General features: G+C 38.0%; 1 protein-coding gene across 1 annotated transcript in view; it reads left to right on the top strand.

Annotated features, from left to right (window-relative positions):
• LOC115424919 (neuronal acetylcholine receptor subunit alpha-3-like) overlaps positions 1-22,690 on the top strand; it is a 59,299-nt gene that overhangs the window by 30,995 nt on the left and 5,614 nt on the right. The window contains 5 exon segments of the mRNA XM_030142317.1: positions 1,419-1,558; positions 4,839-4,883; positions 10,131-10,240; positions 14,431-14,638; positions 18,517-19,128. Of these exon segments, the coding sequence (XP_029998177.1) occupies positions 1,419-1,558; positions 4,839-4,883; positions 10,131-10,240; positions 14,431-14,638; positions 18,517-19,128 (1,115 nt within the window).

Below are 22,690 nucleotides of genomic sequence, written 5' to 3'. Positions count from 1 at the left end.
TGTTACATTTCCTATTGATTTATGTTAGTGACAAAACAGTTTGAACTTTCCATCCTAATATAACTAATATAGCCAGGTTCTGGTTTCGCTTCCTGTACAAGCGCTTCCAGCCTCTGGGAACACGCGATTCATGCTCGAAGAGGGGTACATGCAGAAGGGGGAAGGGGGGAGGGGTGAATGGCAGTTGAGTTTGATAGACATATCACTGTTCAATCATTTCGAGTGGGCGCTCAGAATGATTGGATGGTGTTTTTTCAGTCCTATCCATTCCACAAGTGACTATTTTTTTTATTATTATTTTTGTGTTAGAGCATTTGATTAATTAGTTGTAATTGGGGTGTGAAGGGGATTTTAAGGAATATAGTAAAAAATGTTCCAGGAAAACATCTCAGACCCCACCTTTAAAGTGCTTTATGAATAAAGTTAGATTGGATTGGATTGGATCGGATTGGATTGGATTAAATCTTTGAAAGAGAATTCCAGTTCTTTGAAACTGGTGCCTTCATTGGTCCCTCTGAACAACCCAAAAAAATCTTTTTCAAATATCAATTTCCATGTATGCGTTTCAATTTTGTATCATATTTGATACATCAGGTCTCAATTCTTAAATAGTATTATTTTTGAACAAAACAAAAACACAAACATGTCTAACAAATTGATAATTCCTTTTCAAAATTGGCAAAATTCTCCCTCCTTCCTCATTAATGAGTCTTATAGTGTCACTGGAAAGGCCTCTGATGAATGAATTCCTCCCCCCTGGTGGATTATCTGTGTATTGCATGTATCTAATTGTATACATCAGGTTCTTCCAAAAACAAAAATATCGCACTGATCTTGTAGAGGACTTCAAAACTCATTTATCAAATATGATACGTTTGTTGTTATAGGGTTAAGAACAGTACTTGAATTAAGGCAGTTGTAATGTTTCATCGCTCCATTTATTTCAGCTGAACCACATGTAGTCAGTAACTTCCTAAAAGTCATCTTAGGCCACAAATCTAAGTTGAGAAAGCTAAAGAAGGATCTAAGTAGAGGAGCTATGGTCTGAAGAGAGGTTTCACAGATGAATTATGAAGTATTGTTAAACATTAATAACTGTAGAAACTCAAAGGACTTATTGATGTGACACTGTTGGAAGAGATTAATATCTATTTTTCTTTCAGCTCCGTAATAGCTTGAGTAGAATTAGTTGTGATGGTTTTGGTTGATAGCTACTAATACCACTGCTTTTGATTAATATATCTTTTATTAGCCATGGAAACTCCAATACACTTGGATTCTTTTTTTTTTTTTTGGCATTTCTTAGATATTCATTCATCTTTTTCTTTTCTTCCTCCCTTTTCCTCCTTGTTGTCATATATATCATTATCTAAACCCTGATCCCCCCTGTCATCTTTATTTCCTCTTTGAACCCTCAGACTGCTTCTCATCCAAGGCAGAGGACCGTCTGTTCAGGAAGCTCTTCAGAAGATACAACCAGTTCATCAGGCCGGTGGAGAATGTATCTGACCCTGTCACTGTGGAATTTGAGGTCTCCATCTCACAGCTGGTCAAAGTTGTAAGCAGCACACTCCAACACACTCTAATCAATGTTGTATTACCCTGACAGTGCCTATAAACATCAACTAAATATCAGTGGTTCATTCATATTAGTCATTCTTTAACATATTCTGCATGTATTGTCAGTGATAAATCAGTGCAAAGCAGCGTCTTGAACCAGATCCTAAGTGTGAATCTGTTTGAGCTGTGAAGTGTCTTTCTCATATTTCTTGCCTTTGAAACAGAAAAATAAGCTGTGGATGTAAAAGTGAAAACAGATGTTGAAAACAGTCTTTATTTACTCTGTTCAATTTCACGGATTCCTGAAACGTCACAGTATTGTTGTTATATGTTGTTAAGTTCAACGTAGCTAGGGAGATGATGGTGGCAGCGGTGGTGGGGGTGCACACATCCCCCTGTGAAAAGAGCTTTTCAGCTCAGGATGAAAATCCTCAGATTAAGAGAAAATTGCCTGCAGGAGCCTTTTTCAGAGTGGGCTGATATGTAGCTAGATCTGCTAGCTCTGCAAGGTGAGATTAATCTAAAGGTGAGTGTGTGGTTGAGCACACGTGACTGTGAGTGGAAGAGAGGAAACAGGTCAGGACTCTACAGTATGTGTCCGTTTGTGTTCATATTGTGGATGCATGGCAATGGGAGGTTTGTGTGGAATTCTAAGAATCACTGTCACAGAGAAAAGTAGGTAGGCTATGACATCTGTGACCCCTCCAACTACTGATGACAGACTTGTTGTCGAGCTTTTAAGGCAAGAGGTTGAGCACAAAGAGATGAAATCTTTTTAGGCGCTTTCACACAGCATTAGGGATGGGAATCGAGAACCTGTTCTTTTTGAGAACCGGATCCCAGTAGCTCGATTCCTTGGAATTGTTTGCCTGCCTGCTTAACGATTCTGCTTAACAATTCTGCCTTCGTTGCACATGCGCGGTGACGTCATGCGTACGCTGTTGTTTTGGTCAGAACGTAGCCAACATGGTGTTGAGGTAGAAATGGTCTAAAAACACAACACCAGGTCCACTTGGACCACTTGAAAAGTTTCCATGTCTTCAAAAGGGTGAAATCCCTCCAATATACTCAAACATTTGTCCACAGCATGTGATTCATTTACACGAATGTCACGTATTTGATATGCTACTTAGCGACGCTTGTGAATGTAGCGGCAGAGTGAACGTCGGGCCCAGTTCCAGTGCAAGGAACAAACGTCGTACCCCCTCAAATACAAGTTTCTGAAGGTAGGGGAAAGGAAATGAGGCGCACAACAATGGGAGATGAGCCGAGCCGAGTCTAACCGGTTCCACGTAGTGGACATGCGGCAATAGAGGAATTAGTAAAGTGTCTTTAGTTTCACTTTAACTGCACGCCGCTGCCACCCCGCCTTGCCCCCCCAAACCGGGCCCGGTGTCGTCTGTTATTATTATTTGTATATACTCTATATGGTATATTTTCTGTGCTGAGATGGAAATATAAAAGACAGTTAATGAAAAAACACCCATTTGTACTTTTTTATTCCCTCACCCAGTGAGAATCGATAAGAGAATTGATAAGAGAATCGATAAGGAATCAGATAGATAAGCAAAATCAATTATGGAATCGGAATCGTTAAATTCTTATCAATTCTCATCCCTACACAGCGTACCCAAGTCCACATCCAAGTACATTTGACCCCCAAGTCCACTTAATTTTATCAATGTGAATGCAAACGTTCAATGCTTGAGTACTGTACCAGAGTCCAGTGGAGAAGGTAGTCCTGGGTACGGACTGCGTTGACTCCAGTTCAGTACGTAGCCATGTGAAAGCGATCCAAGCCCGAGACCAAAAGTGACCTAATCACCACGAGACCATAGGCAGCGCTCCTGTTTCGCTCCTGTTTGAAAAAGCTTCGGATCCGCACAGGACGGGCTCGCCTTATGGACCAAACCACTCGGTGATATATCAGGGACAACGAAAGTCGCTCTTCTTCACTTTGCCTCAAATAGGCGAACAGATAGAAAAGTGTTGCCGCCATCGTAGACAAATGAACAGAACAGTCACTCAGTTGATGATGTAAGGGTTTGTCTTCTTCTGACTTCTGCTTTTGTTAGATAGCAATAGAATTCCTTCCACACCACCACCTGCTGTTTCAGCCCTGTAACACCCATTTGTACTCGTGCACGGGCCGCGGTATGTGCTTGTGAATGCAACATCTGTAGGAAAGGTGTGAACGTATCCAGGTACAGGACAGACTCAGGTACGCTGTGTGAAAACGCCCTTAAGGCAAGGAGAGTCCACATCACATCCATTCTTAAATCACTCCATTGGCTCCCTATTCTACATCGTTTTCATTTTAAAATTCTGGTGCTAACTTTCTGGGCTTTACATGGCCAGGCCCATGCATGCATTTCTGCCCTGATTCAGCCCTACAGCTCGGTTCGTAGCCTGAGGTCTTCAGAACAGCACCTGCTGATGGTTCCCCGTACCTGTTTTAGCACACAGGCTGACAGGTCTTTTAAAACTGTAGCACAGCATCTTTGGAATGACCTGCCTCTACACCTACGGTTCATGGACTCTGTAGAGAGTTTTAAAAAACACCTCAAAACCCTCCTGTTCAAGCAGGCTTTTTAATTCCCCAACTGACTCAGGGCTGCTACAAACTGATTGCACTTTATGTATTTATTATATTTTAATTGTATTTTATTGTGTTTTAATGGTATTTTAATTGTGTTTTATTTGTACTGTTTATTTGTACTTCGCACTGTAAAGCACTTTGTGACTCTGTCTGTGAAAAGTGCTCTATAAATAAAATTGACTTACTTACTTGGCAAATTTATTTGTAAAGCACAGTTCATACACAGGGTAATTCATAGTGTTTTACAAAAATAGTTAAAAACACACAATTACAGTTAAAACAGAATCAATAAAATGTAAATAATAATCAATTACAATAGAGTGCAGATAGAACCCTTTCAGTTGTTCTATGCACAGTTGTACAGAGTTGTTTTCAGCCTGGACTTCAACATTGTCACAGCAGAGGCCTGTCTCATATCATTAAGAAGACTGTTTCAGAGTTTAGCTGCATAGAACTGAAAAGCAGGTTCACCCTGTTTAGTCCTGACTCTGAGCACCAGCAAAAGACCAGTTCCTGAGGTTCTCAGGGTCTGAGATGGTTCATATAGGACCAACATGTCACAGATGTACTTGGGTGCTAGACCATGGACAGACTTATACATGAAAAGAGCTGTTTTAAAGTCTATTAAAATGTTCAAATGTTGAAGGTTTTCTCTTTTTTCCCATCTGTCCCTCTACAGGATGAGGTGAACCAGATCATGGAAACAAATTTGTGGCTTAGACACGTAAGTGAACATATACAATATACACACATACACACAACATACAGTGTATTTCACTGCTCTGCCCAAACAGTCATGATGGATAAGGGGTCATATGTGTTAACACAAGCCCATCTGCTTGTTAAGTCTGATGTCATGGTAAAGTAAAACTCATTTCCAGGTCCAAATATGTCAACAAAGATGGACTCTTTATGCTTGTTTACTACTTACTTATGTCTTTCTTTCGTGAGGCACCAGTTTTGGTTCATAATGGGCTAAATACTTATCTCAAATACAGTGATTAGTGTAATTTATTTGTGTTTCACCTGCCCTTCATCATAACCCTAGGTGTCTTAAATACAGTTTAAGCTCCTCATCAGTGCTCAGTTGAGTATTGATTTAAATTGTTTTGTTTGTTGTTTTTTTCCCCTGAACTGGATAGTACAGATAAAGGGCTGAAAAAGCAAACACGAAGTATGAAGATGCGAAACACCTCATTAAAACCTTGTTCTATATCAGAGGAATCCATAAAAATCTCGTTTAGCAGATGCAATGGGAACTGACATTATTTGGGAGGCACCCTATTGTCAGAAAGCCCGTTTGTCGAAAAGGGCTAGGGCTAGGGTAAGGGTGAAATTTGCTAACTAAATCCAAACTGATTTTCTGACTAAAGGGCCTTCAAACAATAAGGTGGGCACCCATTAGTTAGCTAACAAACTACCATTAGTTACGAGGGCTGTTCAATAAGTTCATGGCCTCACCCAGAAATACTGGTTGTTATAATACAGGATGTTACATTCTTTCGTGATGGGATAGTGATGCTTGAACATCGATGGACCAAGTGCATTGCTGTAAATGGAGATTATGTTGAAAAATAAAATATAAATTATCAGTCTGTGTTGTTCTGTTCTGGGTGAGGCCATGAACTTATTGAACGGCCCTTGTACCATTTGTTTAAGAAGTGTAACTTTACTTATAAACTTCATCCACTGCTCTTTATCATCACATATAAAGTGACAGAATAAAAACTGGTTGAGTTTTATGTACATAGGAACAAAGTGCTGAATTAGGCTACGTTCAGACTGTAGACAAATGTGGCCCAAATCCGATTTTTTACCTATTTGTGACCTGTATTCGATCTGTTAAAGACAGTTTGAACAGCACAAATTAGATTATTTCAAATCCAACCCAGTCCACTTTCATTTGTGGTCTTAAATCAGATATGTATCTGGTATTTTGCAATGTGACTTCAGTCTGAACAGCCAGGTCGCATTTATCCAACCTTTACATCATTGAAATGCGACAAACATCATAACTCTGCGTCCCAGGAGGAGGAGAGGCGAGAAAAATATATTTCCTTCTGTAAACACAGTGTGTCTCTGCGTGGTCACGTATTACATCAGGACCTCTTTTGCACATGTGGGTCACTTCAGGGCTGCATTCAGTTCATACTCAAAACTGATAGAAATCCCATTTAATGTGTAATATGAATGAGCACACACAAAAAAAAAATCAGATTTCACCCAAAAATCTGAATTATGCTTTAAGACCTGCTGTCTGAATGTTGCCGTAGATTGAATATGATGTGATGAACCAGAAATGATGTCATGGATTAATACATTGAACACCTGAATACAGTCAGCTGATGAACTCTGTTAGCTTTGTAGTTATTCATGCTCCACTTCATGCTCAGAACATCTATAGCCACAGAGCCTGAACTCCTGACCCTGTACAGGCAGCTACTCACCAGAAGAACTCACTTTGTCTCTACCTTATATGTCTCACACTTGGTGATTTTTATTCCTACTCCATGATGTTCTGTTTTTTCCATAACTCTCTGTCATAATGTAAACTGGCATCTAATTACATTCTATGGCCAAACAGCTGTTGGTGCTGATAAGATTCAGTGATGATAATTTGACAACTGTGATCTCTGAGTTTTTCAGTTAAGATGCATTCAAAGGTCTGTGCAGCACTGTCATTATTCCGTATTTGTAGCTGTTGTTTGTAGTAAATCATCCCTAATGGGAAAGTGTGCCAAAAGGAGTCCCTGATGAAGACTTTGGATTAGAGCCAGTGTTTTTACACAGGTAGACATTTTGTCCCAGTAAATGTATTTATGGTATCTGAAAAAGGCATTACAGGGGGTTCCTGTTTTGAATGTAGATACAGTATGCAGCAGGAGTGTCCAACCCTTGTCCTAGAGGGCCGGTATCCTGCATGTTTTAGATATTTCCCTCTTCCAACACACCTGGTTCAAATGATAAGTCTATCATCAAGCTCTGCAGAAGCCTGATAATGACTGTCAGGTGTGCTGGAAGAGGGATACATCTAAAACATGCAGGATACCGGCCCTGGAGGACCAGGAGTGGACACCGTTGGTATACAAAAACTCTACCTTTGTTCATTTTGTGTAGTTAAACCTTCCTCTTGTGTTAAGGTTGGGCCCGACACATTTTAGGTTTTAAATGCATAAAAGAACCACATAAAAATTATTTATTGCATTAAGGCTTTTTGACTTTGTCAGTAACGTCTATTTCAACAAAATCACACCAAATTTTTTTTTTTTTTGCCAGATTATGAAATGCTCTGGTTCAAATTATGACCTTTGTGGTTTTAGGGTTGGTGTCAACCCAATTATAAAAATACGATTCTAAAGCAATAATTAGACCCCAAACTGAACTCATAAGTGCACTGTTACGAATACTCAAGGCTTGGACCCAAATGCACGAGACAGAGACAAAACAAGCTTAGTTTGAGTATTTATTAACTCAAAATATAAAAGTAACAAATTTCTTCACAATCGTGGAATCAAAAAATTAACACAAAAATCTTCTCACTCGAGATATCAAAAGTCTAACAAAAAGATCTTTGCATATGTGGTATCAAAAAATTAACAAAAATATCTTCTCAAACGAGGGATCAAAAAAATCTTACTGAAAGGTCTTCACAAAACGTGGTATCAAAAATAACACAAAAATCTTCTCAGTTGAAGTATCAAAAAATATAACAAAAAGATCTTCACAAATGTGTAATCAATAAACTTGCAAAGCAGCACAGGAGAAGGTCAAAGCCACTCTTGACTAGGCAAGGCATGGAAGACATACTGACAACAGACACGAAGAGAGGAGGGTATATAAAGGGTAGGGCGATAATGAGCCCCAGGTGAAGACAATCAAGGGAATCAGGGAGGATGCAGACAAGACAGACACAGCGCACACAGACGAATAAAACCCCTCATCAAAATAAAACAGGAAATGAACGAAACCAACTAACATAAATTACTAGCGCCGCTGAGGGCAGTGCGTCACATGCACTGTCAGCCAACACACTGACAGACAGCTCCTCCACCAATCATGTGAGCTTTTGGGGATTCTCCTTTTGCCTTGTTATCCAGTTTACCTGCACAAAAACAAAACAAAGACGCGCATGACCACACGTGTGAGGTCAGTTCAGTATAGAGTTGGGCACACTGAGGGGTATACTGACAAAAAAAGGCCCAGAGGCTCACACCAAAAATATCAAAACCAGTATTTTCATAGATAAGGAAGCCTGACAAAGTAACCAAGAGATAAGAAACACATTGGATGATAGATAATTGTTTTTAGTGTATTTTTAAGATATGGGTCAAATCCGACCCTCTAACATAAGAGATGGGAACAGAAAGCTAACACAAGAGGAAGGTTAAATCAAAGGTGTACTATTTATCCACCGTCTACTATTACACACTGTGAATGATAAGAGTATTGTGATTTCTTTAGATATGAGCACGTTAAATAAGCACACAGAGACCCTGTATAAAACAATCTACAGGGGTTGGACAAAATAATGGAAACACCTTAAAACATCAACAAAATATAATTTAATATGGTGTAGGTCCGGCTTTTGTGGCAATTACAGCCTCAATTCTCCGAGGTATTGATTCATACAACTTGTGAATTGTTTCCAAAGGAATTTTAAGCCATTCTTCAGTTAGAATACCCTCCAACTCTTTTAGAGACGATGGCGGTGGAAATCGACGTCTTACTTGAATCTCTAAAACTGACCATAAATGCTCAATAATGTTGAGGTCTGGGGACTGTGCCGGCCATACGAGATGCTCAACTTCATTAGAATGTTCCTCATGCCATTCTTTAACAATTCTAGCTGTATGGATTGGGGCATTATCATCTTGAGGTGAAGGTGTTTCCATTATTTTGTCCAACCCCTGTATTAACCAACAAGTGTAGAGAGGCTTCATTTCAGATCATTCATCCCTACCTTCTTGTTTCAACTGTGAAGAACATGCTCCCATCATATATGCTCCTCAACTCCTTTACTTTTTTTTTATCCTTTCTTGTCACTGCGGTCTCTCATTTAATGATCTTCATGCCATTTCTTCATAACCCAGTCAATATTTATCAGACACATTAAAGGAATCTGCCGTCTATTTTTGCATAATGTGTTTTGATTCTCAGTGCAGAGTGTAGATTACCCAACATCACATTCAGTCATATGTAAATCTAATGCAAAGGAGATTGTTTTTTTTTCTCCTTTCCAATTTGATAAATGCCTTCAGCTGGACTAAAATACCTAAACACGTATATGCAAAATGTATACGATAAACATACTGTACTCCTCATCTCATCAGGAATTATATCTCCAGCCAGTTGTGGAGTAAACTCTCTGGAAAGATAAATGGAAAATGCAGTGTAGCATGAAGTGGTTAATTAAACAGCTCTGAGGTCATAACTGGGTATTAATCCACCTTGCTAATGAATGAATTCATCTTGAATGACATGCAAATAGCCAAGACTAATGGATCTGTGACTCGTGAAATGTTACCCATAGGTATGCTGACAGAATGGCAAGTGAACAGTCTCATCCTCAATTTCCATCAGGAAGCTATTTACTAATATTCTCTTTGTCTCGCTGAACTACTCTGTATGCAAATGTGACTATTGTACAACTCTTATTTGCTTTCTGAAATGGTGAATTGTGACTCTTTAACCAGGAGGAATCTCATCACATAATAGATTTTCATGAGCTTTTCAGAGCAAGAAAAAAACATCGTGGACGACACTTTTTATTCTATAAACATTAGATTTTCTCGCAATAATATTCATAAACATCAAAGAAGGTTTTGTCAGCAGTATAAATATGGATTTTGGAATATTCCCATGAAGTTGAACTATCTCCAGTGACTAATACTGTGTGTAGTGTACAATGCACAACACAAAACAGACGGTTGAATCTCCATTATGCTAAATATGCCCCCCCACCCCGTTTCAGATTTGGAATGACTACAAGCTGCGATGGACGCCGGCAGAGTTTGATGGCATTGAATTCATTAGAGTTCCATCAAACAAGATCTGGAGACCCGACATTGTCCTATACAACAAGTGAGACTGTCACCATCATTAAAATCCTCATTATTTTCAGCTTCATCACCATTGTGACAGACATTATTAAAGATTGTCTTGCAGGCAATGCTTTGATCAAACATGTAATAAATCCTCAGTATGCATCTTATTGACTCGCGACCTCACATGAATGAATGAATGAATAAATGAATGATTAATGAGCAGTGTTATTAGTGACATGGTACAAATCTCCTTAATGATACTTGACAGTGGAAGACTGCTATGGATTGTATTATTTATTTATTAATTTATTTATTTTACTCCACCACAACATTTCTTGACCTGAAATAATGCTGCACCAATCAAACACTAACTGTGAAATAAATACTGGTATGTGTCATTTTTACTGTTACTCATTAGCAGATAAAACACTTAGAGCCTCTGGAATCTTAAAGCATGCTAACTATGTAATTTAGGGTCTATGTTCAAAATTATAGACATCTAAATATAATAGAAAGTAGTTTCAGCACAAATTTAACCCAGAAAGACCCAGTATTACTTTTATGACAGTTCCCAAATGAGTTTTTCTCTATATTTAACCTTTATTAAGTGATTTGTCAACATTTACTCTACTATTATGCTCTGTATTTTGAATTCTTCAGTGAAAATCTGGAATGTTCCTATATTTAAATTGTTGATTATGTAGATGTTCATTAAAGCTCAAATTAAAGTTGAAGGTTTATATATGAAAAACAAGGAAAAACTGAAGAAAAACGGACTTTTCCAATAAAATATATCAGTAACTGGATGGAAAAACAAGTGTCTCCATTCACTGTCATTGATCCAACTTCATGGGTTTTACTGGTGAGTCAATGTTGTAGAAGATGACGGTTTTTCCATGTTCACTACGGAACCTCTGAACGTCCAAATGGGTCATATCTGATGACCATGAAAAGATGACAACCTGTATTTTACACCAATTATTTACTTGATAGGATTAGTGGATCAACAGTGATTTAACTTTTGACTTGTATTTCTAAATGATCTACGGATATTTCTAATTTTACACAGCCAATGTATAGAAATGTACTGGTTTTGTTTAAGCAGTTATGAAATGTAATATTAATTATTATGATAATTATTATTTCTGCATTAGTTCCAGGAGCCACATAACACACTTCGCATTCATGCGTTATGCAATGTGCGACAAGAAATTTGAATTGAATTTATGAAGAAAACTTTCCTTCTATTTTGTTACCGTCATATTTTAAACTCTCTTGACAAAAGCAAACTGTGTTTTTGTGTAATTACAAACCACTTAAATCAGTTTCACCACTACTCGCATAATTGTATTTTATTTTTTTAATCGAGAGTGAAGATAAGTAGTGCTTTCTCACACGCATAGAAAAAAATCAGGTTTCCAGTATGAATCAGGTAGTGACGTACACTTAGCCCCAGTGATGGTGGAGTGAATGGTACTAGCAAACCAACCAAAGAAAAAAAAGTGTAACACTGTTTATGGATTTATGGTGTTTTGTAACTCACGATTAGTTTGGCTCAGATTTTGTAGATACTTAATGTGACACTCAACTTAGATGCACTTTTTAATATTTCAAACCAAGTTTCCAGAGGCTTTAAGCAAACACTCTTTTATGATTTTATCTTTAAACTTATACATCAGTGTAAAACATTTATGTCCATGTTCCTTCCACAACTGTCTCGCTCATGCTTTAATATTCTAAGATGATTGTCTATACAGGGTATGCATATATGTCCCCTCCCCCCGGGTCACACGCCTCTAAGTCAGACTGAGTGGCAAAAACCACCCTGCTCAACATGACAGAGTATAGCAGTAAACACAGCCAGACTGGGAAAATGTGAAATATGAAATTAAATTAAGGACAATTGGACTGGACATGGATCCGTACGAGCTACCAAAGAACAAGTGGTCCATGAACACTGACATGTGGACAGAAATGGAGGATCCTGACATCCAGGGTGGAGGGGATCAGCACTATTTTTACCTGAAACAAATATACATGGTTTCATCATTACTGACAACCAGGGTCCAAAACTAGGGCCCAGAACCAGCTGATCCAAAGTGCATTTACAGTAGAGCGTGGACTGACCCCAGTGAATATATACATGATCTACTGGGACTGAGGAGATTTACTGAGTCTAGTTCAGATCAAGTACTTTATACAACACAGATACTACTGCTGTGGACCAGCAGGCGACGATTGTATTCTTGTAATATTAGGCCTTTATTGTTGGAATATGACGACTTTAATCTCATAAACAAATGACATTTTTGTTAAATTATGATTATTTTAATAACTACGACCAGTGACGTGCAGTGGGGTTCATGGCTGGGGAGGCACTGACTCTTTCAGAGCCAGATCTACAAATATATGGTGGCCTGAGAAACTGGAATAGAGAGAGAGAGCAAAAGGAATGGCCTGGGTATATGGGCTCTGCATCAAGTCAGCATAGGTAGACTGGCAGGAACTCAACAGGAAACCTTCAAAAAGAGCCATTTCAAACTAAAAATAAAAAAAGTTTATGGTCTTACCTTTATTTGTACATGAAATCCATGCGCTGATCCTGATGAATTAAAGTGTATAAAAAAGAACGAAGATTATAAGCGCATGAATCTGTGGACTCACTGGCGCCATCTATCATGAGGCAGGGGTACTGTTTGCCTCCCCTAGTGACTTTTTCACTGCGGTTTTATGATTAATCTGCGAGCCTAAACACATTACAGAAATACATTCCATACGTTATGCAGATTATGGAAGGATAGAGCATTTAATCAGAGTGTTTGAAAGCATTTTAACTGCGATATACAGAGGGACAGCGACACAATATTTTCATCGGGTACCAGCAGAGTTCATGAGGGGAGGAGACAGTTCTCCTGGAGGCACAGCACAGCGCTGCCTCTCCTCCCTGTATTTGAATGGAGCATGTGGAAATTCTGCTATTCTAATTGAAAAAAAAAAAAAAAAAAAAAAAAAAAAAAAAAAAATAATAATAATAATAATAATAATATTGGACTCAAACGGAAAATGAGTTTATAGGACATACCAGCTGACAACTATCAACATTTATTATATTTTATAGTCAAGTTTTTTTTTTCTTTTCAAGATTGACAAGGGAGGCTCTGCCTCCCCTGCCTCCTCTGACTGCACGTCACTGGCTACGACTTTATTCTCATAACATTGTGATTTTTTTTGTATTCGACTTTATTCTCATAAAATTACTGGATTTATATCGATATTTTATGACTTTATTCTCGTAGTGACAAGTGTTTTTATTTTCTTATATGGCCCTAATATGCCGTCGTATCTTTCCAGTTCCCCCGTATTTGAAAAACTAGGTTAGCCTCAGTTTCAGTTAGTTTACTAATCATGTAGGAGCACAAGGTTCAGAATCACAAAATACAGACAAAAACCATGAAAGATCTGATTGTGAAACCAAGAGCTTTATTAAGCAGTAACATTAGCCAAAACAATATGTAATTTAAGGTATGATTTTACCCAAAAATACAGCATAAATTAATGCGACCTGACACCAAACGGAATCCACAGATCTAGGTTTGGTTTCCTGGATTTGTGGATCCATCTACTTCTCTTTTCGTTGTCTTTCAGTGTCTGTGAAACGATAGCTCAGACTGCTTTTCAAACCTGTTCATACAATCAATCGCACAACAGCTCTTCCCCATTTTTTATTAAATATTGTTCTTAAGTTTAGACAGTATTGAAGCCAACGTTGCCACTCATCTCCCTCTTTCTGCCACTCAGTGGGCATAACCGCGGTGACTTCTGCTAACGGTGACGTCACATGCATACCCTCTATAGTTCAGAGTCAGTTAATGCTGCTCTCTATTCTCTCAATTTCAATTCCAATAATAATGTAGTAATTTTTTTTTCTTCCTACTCACAATAGAGCCTCATAATACTAATCAAAGCCATTTTTGCACAATAAGCCAAATACAGCTTCATTGTCCTCTGTCTTTTAATCCTAATGCTCCTGTTCTCTCTTCCATAACGTCCCCTTTTTATCTTCTCCCACCTCTCTTTCATTCCTCCTGTTCATTTTCTCCTTGTCTCTTCTCTCATTGGTTGACCTTTCTTCCTTTCTCTAACATTTGCTTCCTTTTCAAATCCTCTCCTCATTTGCTCTCTGAACACTTCTGTATGAAAACACATGCACATACATCTCATATACAGCGCTGTAGGTGACTTCCTGGTGGAGGATAAGACCAAGGCTCTGCTGAAGTTTGATGGCACCATCACCTGGATTCCTCCAGCTATTTTCAAATCCTCCTGCCCCATGGACATCACTTACTTCCCCTTTGACTACCAGAACTGCTCCATGAAGTTTGGCTCCTGGACTTATGACAAAGCCAAGATAGACCTGGTACTTATTGGATCCAAGGTCAGTTTGTCGCAGGTCTGGTGCCACTTTACAACTGATAGTAATATTTGATCCTAATCCTTTTTTGATGTAGTTTAACCTTTTCATGCATGAAATATGAGAACCTTAGTCAATATTTTCTTCTTGAGTGATTTTTTTTCCCTCTTTAGGCATGAAAAAAACAACGCAATTGAATTTTTTTTACAACCCTGTTTTTCATGGAGTTACAAAAATGTCCACTCAGCTGGACACCATGCGTTTAATTTTTGAAGCAAAGAAACATATTTAAAACCCATCATCAGAAAGTGATATGCTGTGTGAAAAATATGAAATAAAAACATTTTGAATGCCACTAATGCCATTTTCTCACATTTTAACATACTCTAATACTACTTGTTACTCAATTCATGGAGATAATATGCAAAAAAAAAAAAAAAAAAAAACTTTTTGTTCAAGAAAACTGTCAATTACAGTCTGATAGCCTAATAATTAGCAACTGATTTACACTCAAACATGTTAGTGCAGATCAGGGTTATCAAGAACAGCAAAGTTACAGAAATGGTATGAATTGCAGTGTATGGGATGATGTATAAGCGTTCACTGTTTTGGCTGATATGGAACTAAAACAACAAAATTCATGAATATACAAGAGAAACAGGTGTAGAATAGCTGTCCGCTGTACTGACCACTATGCATGAAAGGGTTAAAGCTGCTCTGAACAATATTTTCATATTAATCATGAATCAAACTACCATGCATGTATATATAATGAAGAATAGTTTGATTTTTAGAGATTTTAGAATATTTAACCTCATTGTTTTGGTTTTACAGCCTGAGAAAACAGTGTTTTAGATGATTATACTGTTTCCAGATACAATACATTGCTGACTTTACAGAAAAAGAATTATTAGAATTGTGATACCTACCCAGTAGCAAATTAGCAATTAGCAATTAATATTTAGCAACTACAACATTTAAAAATTTCTTGGTTGAAAAAAGGCCAGCACTGTGATGAGAGGAAATATTACATATATAATTGAATATTACCTCATTATTTCAAAATCAAATAAATGTTAATGATGCTCATTCTGCCACATGTATAAATATGCTACGTTTTATTCAGTTTTGACAAACTGTCTTTTTAAGATGATATTGTTAGGGTTGTGCTTACAATTTGCTTCTGCATCAGATGTTTTTTAACCTTTTCTTGTTTTTTTGTTTTTGTTTTTTTTTTTTTGCTTGCTTAGAGGGGATCAGCAGCGGTGCTTGCATGTTTATTTTATTTCAGGAAGATATTCTGAGCTCTCTTCATCATCAGAAAACCTTGTTTACAGCTAATATGGTGCACAGGGCTTTCTTGCTAGATGGAAACAACATGTTTTAAGCATTTTGTCATGGAAGTTTCTAGCACTCTGGACACCATTTTGAAGCAAGAACACAAAAACTCACTAAAATGGCGTTAAAACAAATATGTTGTTACATGTAAGAATATTGAGACAACAGACCACAATCGTCCAAAGCCTTGCCCCTGCTGTCTGACCAACAGAAGAAGTTTCAAAGCTTATATATTATATGTTTAGTCTTTTCTCATGTTAGGTTAAAACTACCATTTAACTGGTTACTTCTCAACTCCATGTATGTACACATTTGACCTTAAACAGTAAAAGGAGGACACTTGGACAGTGAAGTCAGTAGTGTTTCCTTAAAGAGAAGGTAAACAGTTGACCCTCAAATTGCGCAAATATAACTTGTGCATAAAAATTTACCTAATGGAAAAACAATTTTACCAAAAGTCTCAATTTTTGATTAAAAGTTTTTACGCTGGCAAGAGGTGGTTTTTCGGGTGTAGTGCAAATGGTATGTCACGCAAAACTGCAATGGAAAGATCTTTTTTTGCAACTAGAGTCACGTGAATAAAAAAAAAAAACGGATGTTGACGGACATTACAACAAGAAGAAGAAGAAACACGTCGCAGTATATGTGGACACACCAGGAAACCCAATAATTTTTTAATTTAGTTACGAGATAGAGGAGTAATATATAATAATAATGAATATATCTGTAAATCAACACCATATTTATGTTCGTTGCCATGTTTATGGAATGACTTCTTGTGTCATCTTGCGATAATAAATAAACAAATCAATGCATTTGTGATTTAATGGAAAACCCGACATTACACACTTCTGTTTTTTGACATTTAGTAAATATGGGTAAAGTTTTGCGCAGATGTCCAATGGAAAAGTGACTAGTAAGTCTCTGACTCATCAGTAAGTGGACAGTGAAGGAAACAACAAGCTTGACATGTTTGATAAGTTTCACAGCAGGTGGCCCTAAGTTATGCAATGTTTAAAATGAGAATACTGGACACTGCAACATTCCACTTTTCTTCATCATTTTAAAGACATATAATTTGGGTATCAGTTTAAGCTGATCTGCACATTTTTGCAAATCCAAGCATTTATTATGGAGAATTCTGTTAAAACCAAAAACAGTGAGCCCTTCTGTGTATCATAGTGACTGACACAGCTGTTTTACAACGGTAAGTTAGCCCATTACTTAAGACACAGGTGTCAAACATGCGGCCCGGGGGCCCACCAAAAGGTCCAATCTGGCCCGTGGGGTAAATTTGTAAAATGCAAAAATTACACTGAAGATACTAAAGGTGCGGGAGACTTTCATGACCAATTTTTCATCACATCTGTCTAACCTCAGTCATATCCTCAGTATCATGAATCTGTAAGTCTTTCTGTGATTACTCACCTGAATCTCTTGCATTACGGTGAATAATTTCTTAGTGCCATCCACTATAAACAAACCATGTGTTTATATCCAGAGCCGGGAGGTAACTTGGGCGTCTTCGGAATTTTGTCGTGACGTGCATTGTGGGAAACGGAGGCTCGCGCAGCCACCTGACAGCAGTAGCTGCTAAAGATGCAACACGGAAACAGCAGGAGCTCCCTTCCCTCTATGCATATTCCTCCAGCCGTTTCCGCGTTTCAGACGTTTCCGCGTGTTTTTTTCATCCATATAATATCATATGGTCGCGCTGCCGCTACCGCAGCAGGCGGCTGCGCGAACCTCCCTTTCCCACAATGCACGTCACGACAAAATTCCGAAGATGCCCGAGTTACCTCCCAGCTCTGGATGTAAACACACAGTTTGTTTATGGTGGATGGCACTTCAAAATTGTTCACCGTAATGCAAGAGATTCAGGTGAGTAATCACAGAAAGACTTACAGATTCATGATACTGAGGATATGACTGGGGTTTTACAGATTTAATGAAAAATTGGTCATGAAAGTCTACAGCACCTTTAACGATCAGTGGTGTCAAAATCATTTTAATTCAGGTTTCACATACAGACACACACAGTGGGTTAGACCAGTAAAATATTATCATAATAACCTATAAATAATGACAACCCCAAATTTTCTCTTTGTTTTTTGGTGTAAAATTACATGAAAATGTTTACATTACCAAAATATACCTTTACAAAAAATGTGAATAACCTGAACAAATATAAACAAATGGAAATGTTTTTAGAAAAGTAAATGCAATTTTACCAATATTCTGCCTGTTACTAAATATTTTGTGCGATTGTAATGCACGTGTGTGAATGATAAACTGATAAACCGAGGCATAATTTTGTTAAAAATGTACAAGTTTTTCTTAAAATAATTCAAGTTGTTCATGTTATTCAGATTTTAAAGGAAACTTTGTAGATGTAAACCTGATCATAATATAATTTTACTCTTTTCACTGTTATTATTTTACTGGTCTGGCCCACTGGAGATCAAATTGGGCTGAATGTGGCCCCTGAACTAAAATGAGTTTGACACCCCTGACTTAACATGATGAAAGGTGACTGCATCTTAAGACTTTTATCTACTACTTAGGTGAACCTGAAAGACTTCTGGGAGAGTGGCGAGTGGGAAATCATTGATGCTCCTGGCTACAAGCATGACATCAAGTACAACTGCTGTGAGGAGATCTACCCAGACATCACCTACTCCTTCTACATCCGGCGTCTGCCACTCTTCTACACCATTAACCTCATCATCCCCTGCCTCCTCATCTCTTTCCTCACAGTGCTGGTTTTCTATCTCCCTTCTGATTGTGGAGAGAAGGTCACGCTCTGTATCTCCGTCCTGCTCTCCCTCACTGTGTTCCTGCTTGTTATCACAGAAACCATCCCCTCCACGTCGCTGGTCATCCCGCTCATTGGAGAGTACCTGCTCTTTACAATGATCTTCGTCACACTCAGCATCGTCATTACTGTCTTTGTGCTCAATGTACATTACCGCACGCCCATGACCCACACTATGCCGGGCTGGGTGCGCTCTGTGTTTCTCAAAGTGCTGCCAAGGATTATGCTGATGCGGAGGCCGATTGACGAAGACGGCATGGCTGGGGGGTTGGACAGCAGTGGGGAGGCAGGAGGAGCTGGAGGGGGAGGAGGAGGCGGAGGAGGAAAAGGAGGGAAGAAGAGGAAGAATAGTTTAATGCAGGTGAGTTGTCACTTTTGTGTTGTTTTTTTTTAAACCATCCCCCCTCTTCGGAGGACAACTTTATTTTAGATTACAGCTTGTGTTTAAGTAACAATCTCAAACTGTAAATTCACATGTTCTTCCATTCCTTGCTTGTATACATATACATAGAGGGAGGGGTTATATAAATGAAAGTGTACAGGGACAGGACGAGACCAGACAGTGGGACAAACCAGACATAAGAAAAGACAGTGGGATAAAACAGACATAAAATAAGACAGTGGGACAAAACAGACATAAGACAAGACAGTGGGACAAAACAGACATAAAATAAGACAGTGGGACAAACCAGACATAAGACAAGACAGTGGGACAAAACAGACATAAAATAAGACAGTGGGACAAAACAGACATAAAATAAGACAGTGGGACAAAACAGACATAAAATAAGACAGTGGGACAAAACAGACATAAAATAAGACAGTGGGACAAAACAGACATAAAATAAGACAGTGGGACAAAACAGACATAAAATAAGACAGTGGGACAAAACAGACATAAAATAAGACAGTGGGACAAAACAGACATAAAATAAGACAGTGGGACAAAACAGACATAAAATAAGACAGTGGGACAAACCAGACATAAGACAAGACAGTGGGACAAAACAGACATAAAATAAGACAGTGGGACAAACAGACATAAGACAAGACAGTGGGACAAAACAGACATAAAATAAGACAGTGGGACAAAACAGACATAAAATAAGACAGTGGGACAAACCAGACATAAAATAAGACAGTGGGACAAAACAGACATAAGACAAGACAGTGGGATAAAACAGACATAAAATAAGACAGTGGGACAAAACAGACATAAGACAAGACAGTGGGACAAAACAGACATAAAATAAGACAGTGGGACAAAACAGACATAAAATAAGACAGTGGGACAAAACAGACATAAGACAAGACAGTGGGATAAAACAGACATAAAATAAGACAGTGGGACAAAACAGACATAAAATAAGACAGTGGGACAAAACAGACATAAGACAAGACAGTGGGACAAAACAGACATAGAATAAGACAGTGGGACAAACCAGACATAAAATAAGACAGTGGGACAAACCAGACATAAGACAAGACAGTGGGACAAAACAGACATAAAATAAGACAGTGGGACAAAACAGACATAAGACAAGACAGTGGGACAAAACAGACATAAGACAAGACAGTGGGACAAAACAGACATAGAATAAGACAGTGGGACAAACCAGACATAAAATAAGACAGTGGGACAAACCAGACATAAGACAAGACAGTGGGACAAAACAGACATAAAATAAGACAGTGGGACAAAACAGACATAAAATAAGACAGTGGGACAAAACAGACATAAAATAAGACAGTGGGACAAACCAAACATAAGACAAGACAGTGGGACAAAACAGACATAAAATAAGACAGTGGGACAAAACAGACATAAAATAAGACAGTGGGATAAAACAGACATAAGACAAGACAGTGGGACAAAACAGACATAAAATAAGACAGTGGGACAAAACAGACATAAGACAAGACAGTGGGATAAAACAGACATAAAATAAGACAGTGGGACAAAACAGACATAAGACAAGACAGTGGGACAAAACAGACATAAAATAAGACAGTGGGACAAACCAGACATAAGACAAGACAGTGGGACAAACCAGACATAAAATAAGACAGTGGGACAAACCAGACATAAAATAAGACAGTGGGACAAACCAGACATAAGACAAGACAGTGGGACAAACCAGACATAAAATAAGACAGTGGGACAAAACAGACATAAAATAAGACAGTGGGACAAACCAGACATAAGACAAGACAGTGGGACAAAACAGACATAAAATAAGACAGTGGGACAAAACAGACATAAGACAAGACAGTGGGATAAAACAGACATAAAATAAGACAGTGGGACAAAACAGACATAAGACAAGACAGTGGGACAAACCAGACATAAAATAAGACAGTGGGACAAAACAGACATAAAATAAGACAGTGGGATAAAACAGACATAAAATAAGACAGTGGGACAAACCAGACATAAGACAAGACAGTGGGACAAACCAGACATAAAATAAGACAGTGGGACAAAACAGACATAAAATAAGACAGTGGGACAAAACAGACATAAAATAAGACAGTGGGACAAACCAGACATAAAATAAGACAGTGGGACAAAACAGACATAAAATAAGACAGTGGGACAAAACAGACATAAGACAAGACAGTGGGATAAAACAGACATAAAATAAGACAGTGGGACAAAACAGACATAAAATAAGACAGTGGGACAAAACAGACATAAAATAAGACAGTGGGACAAACCAGACATAAAATAAAACAGTGGGACAAACCAGACATAAGACAAGACAGTGGGACAAAACAGACATAAAATAAAACAGTGGGACAAACCAGACATAAGACAAGACAGTGGAATAAAACAGAAATAAGACAGAACAAGGACTGCTGGGTGTTGCTTGGTGGTGGTTCGGTTTAGGTTTTCCAGTTAAATGTGTTCTAAAAGAGGAAGGAGAGAAGGAGAGAGCAGAGGGGGGAGAAAAAGGGGAGAAGAAAGTGTTGAAGACCCCTACAGGAGAACACGAACAATACCAATAATAACAACCATGGTGATAACCACAATGACAATGATGACCAAAACAAGAACCGAGCAAACTAGGCAGAGGGAAAAGAAGAAGAAAAAAAGGAAATGTCAGTAAAATAAAATTAGATAAATAAGACCCACCAAATGAGAAATACAGGAGAAGAAAACATGAATAGAATATCTTTTATATTGAGAAACAAAGAAATGGATGATTATGACCGCTCTAAACTAACCAGGTCAGGTCGAGTGCAATAGTAGGGATAAGGATAGTTCTCACAGTCAGCCCTGGGGAGTAATTAGTAAAATTAAAAAATACACGTAATGGTAATCAGTTACAATTATTAAAAAAACCTCACTGTCCACAGGAAAAGAATGAAAAGACCGATATGGCTGCTTTTGGGCATAGCAAGGGCAACCTGGAATGCTACAAAAACTCATGTTCTTCACTTGCACCATAGTTCCCTGATAAGTGAAGAAGTAGAATTCTGCAACGATTTTGTATTTCTGGTCAAAAATTTGGAAGTTGTGAAAAAGGTCTATAACCATAGGCAGACACAATATGAGGAAAACCAAACTTTTTCAAAAGATGTTCAAAATGTTGAACATAAGGTGTTAATACTGATATTTTTCTGTTGTGTTGAGGTTATGGTGTAACCTTCTAATCTCTTGACTTCCACCGTAAACCATGCATGATGTGTACTTTAATTAATGTCAAATTTAGGCTTTAACTACCACTATTTTCACATCTGGTTACTTAAATGTAGTAAGTTTTTATGTGAGTTGAAGGACATGTGTACACGATAACTTTTCATTCAGACCTGCAGGTATACACATAAGAGAGAAAAGGACAAAAATACTGATACGCAGACAAAATAGCAATGAAACACCAAAAGCCTATACATGGAGGTGGTAATAAATTCACTTATTC

The sequence above is a fragment of the Sphaeramia orbicularis genome, chromosome 1, assembly GCF_902148855.1.
Source record: "Sphaeramia orbicularis chromosome 1, fSphaOr1.1, whole genome shotgun sequence".
NCBI classification, from domain to species: Eukaryota; Metazoa; Chordata; class Actinopteri; order Kurtiformes; family Apogonidae; genus Sphaeramia; species Sphaeramia orbicularis.
The sequence above is the reverse complement of the archived record's forward strand: the minus strand, read 5'-3'. Positions and strand labels throughout refer to the sequence as shown.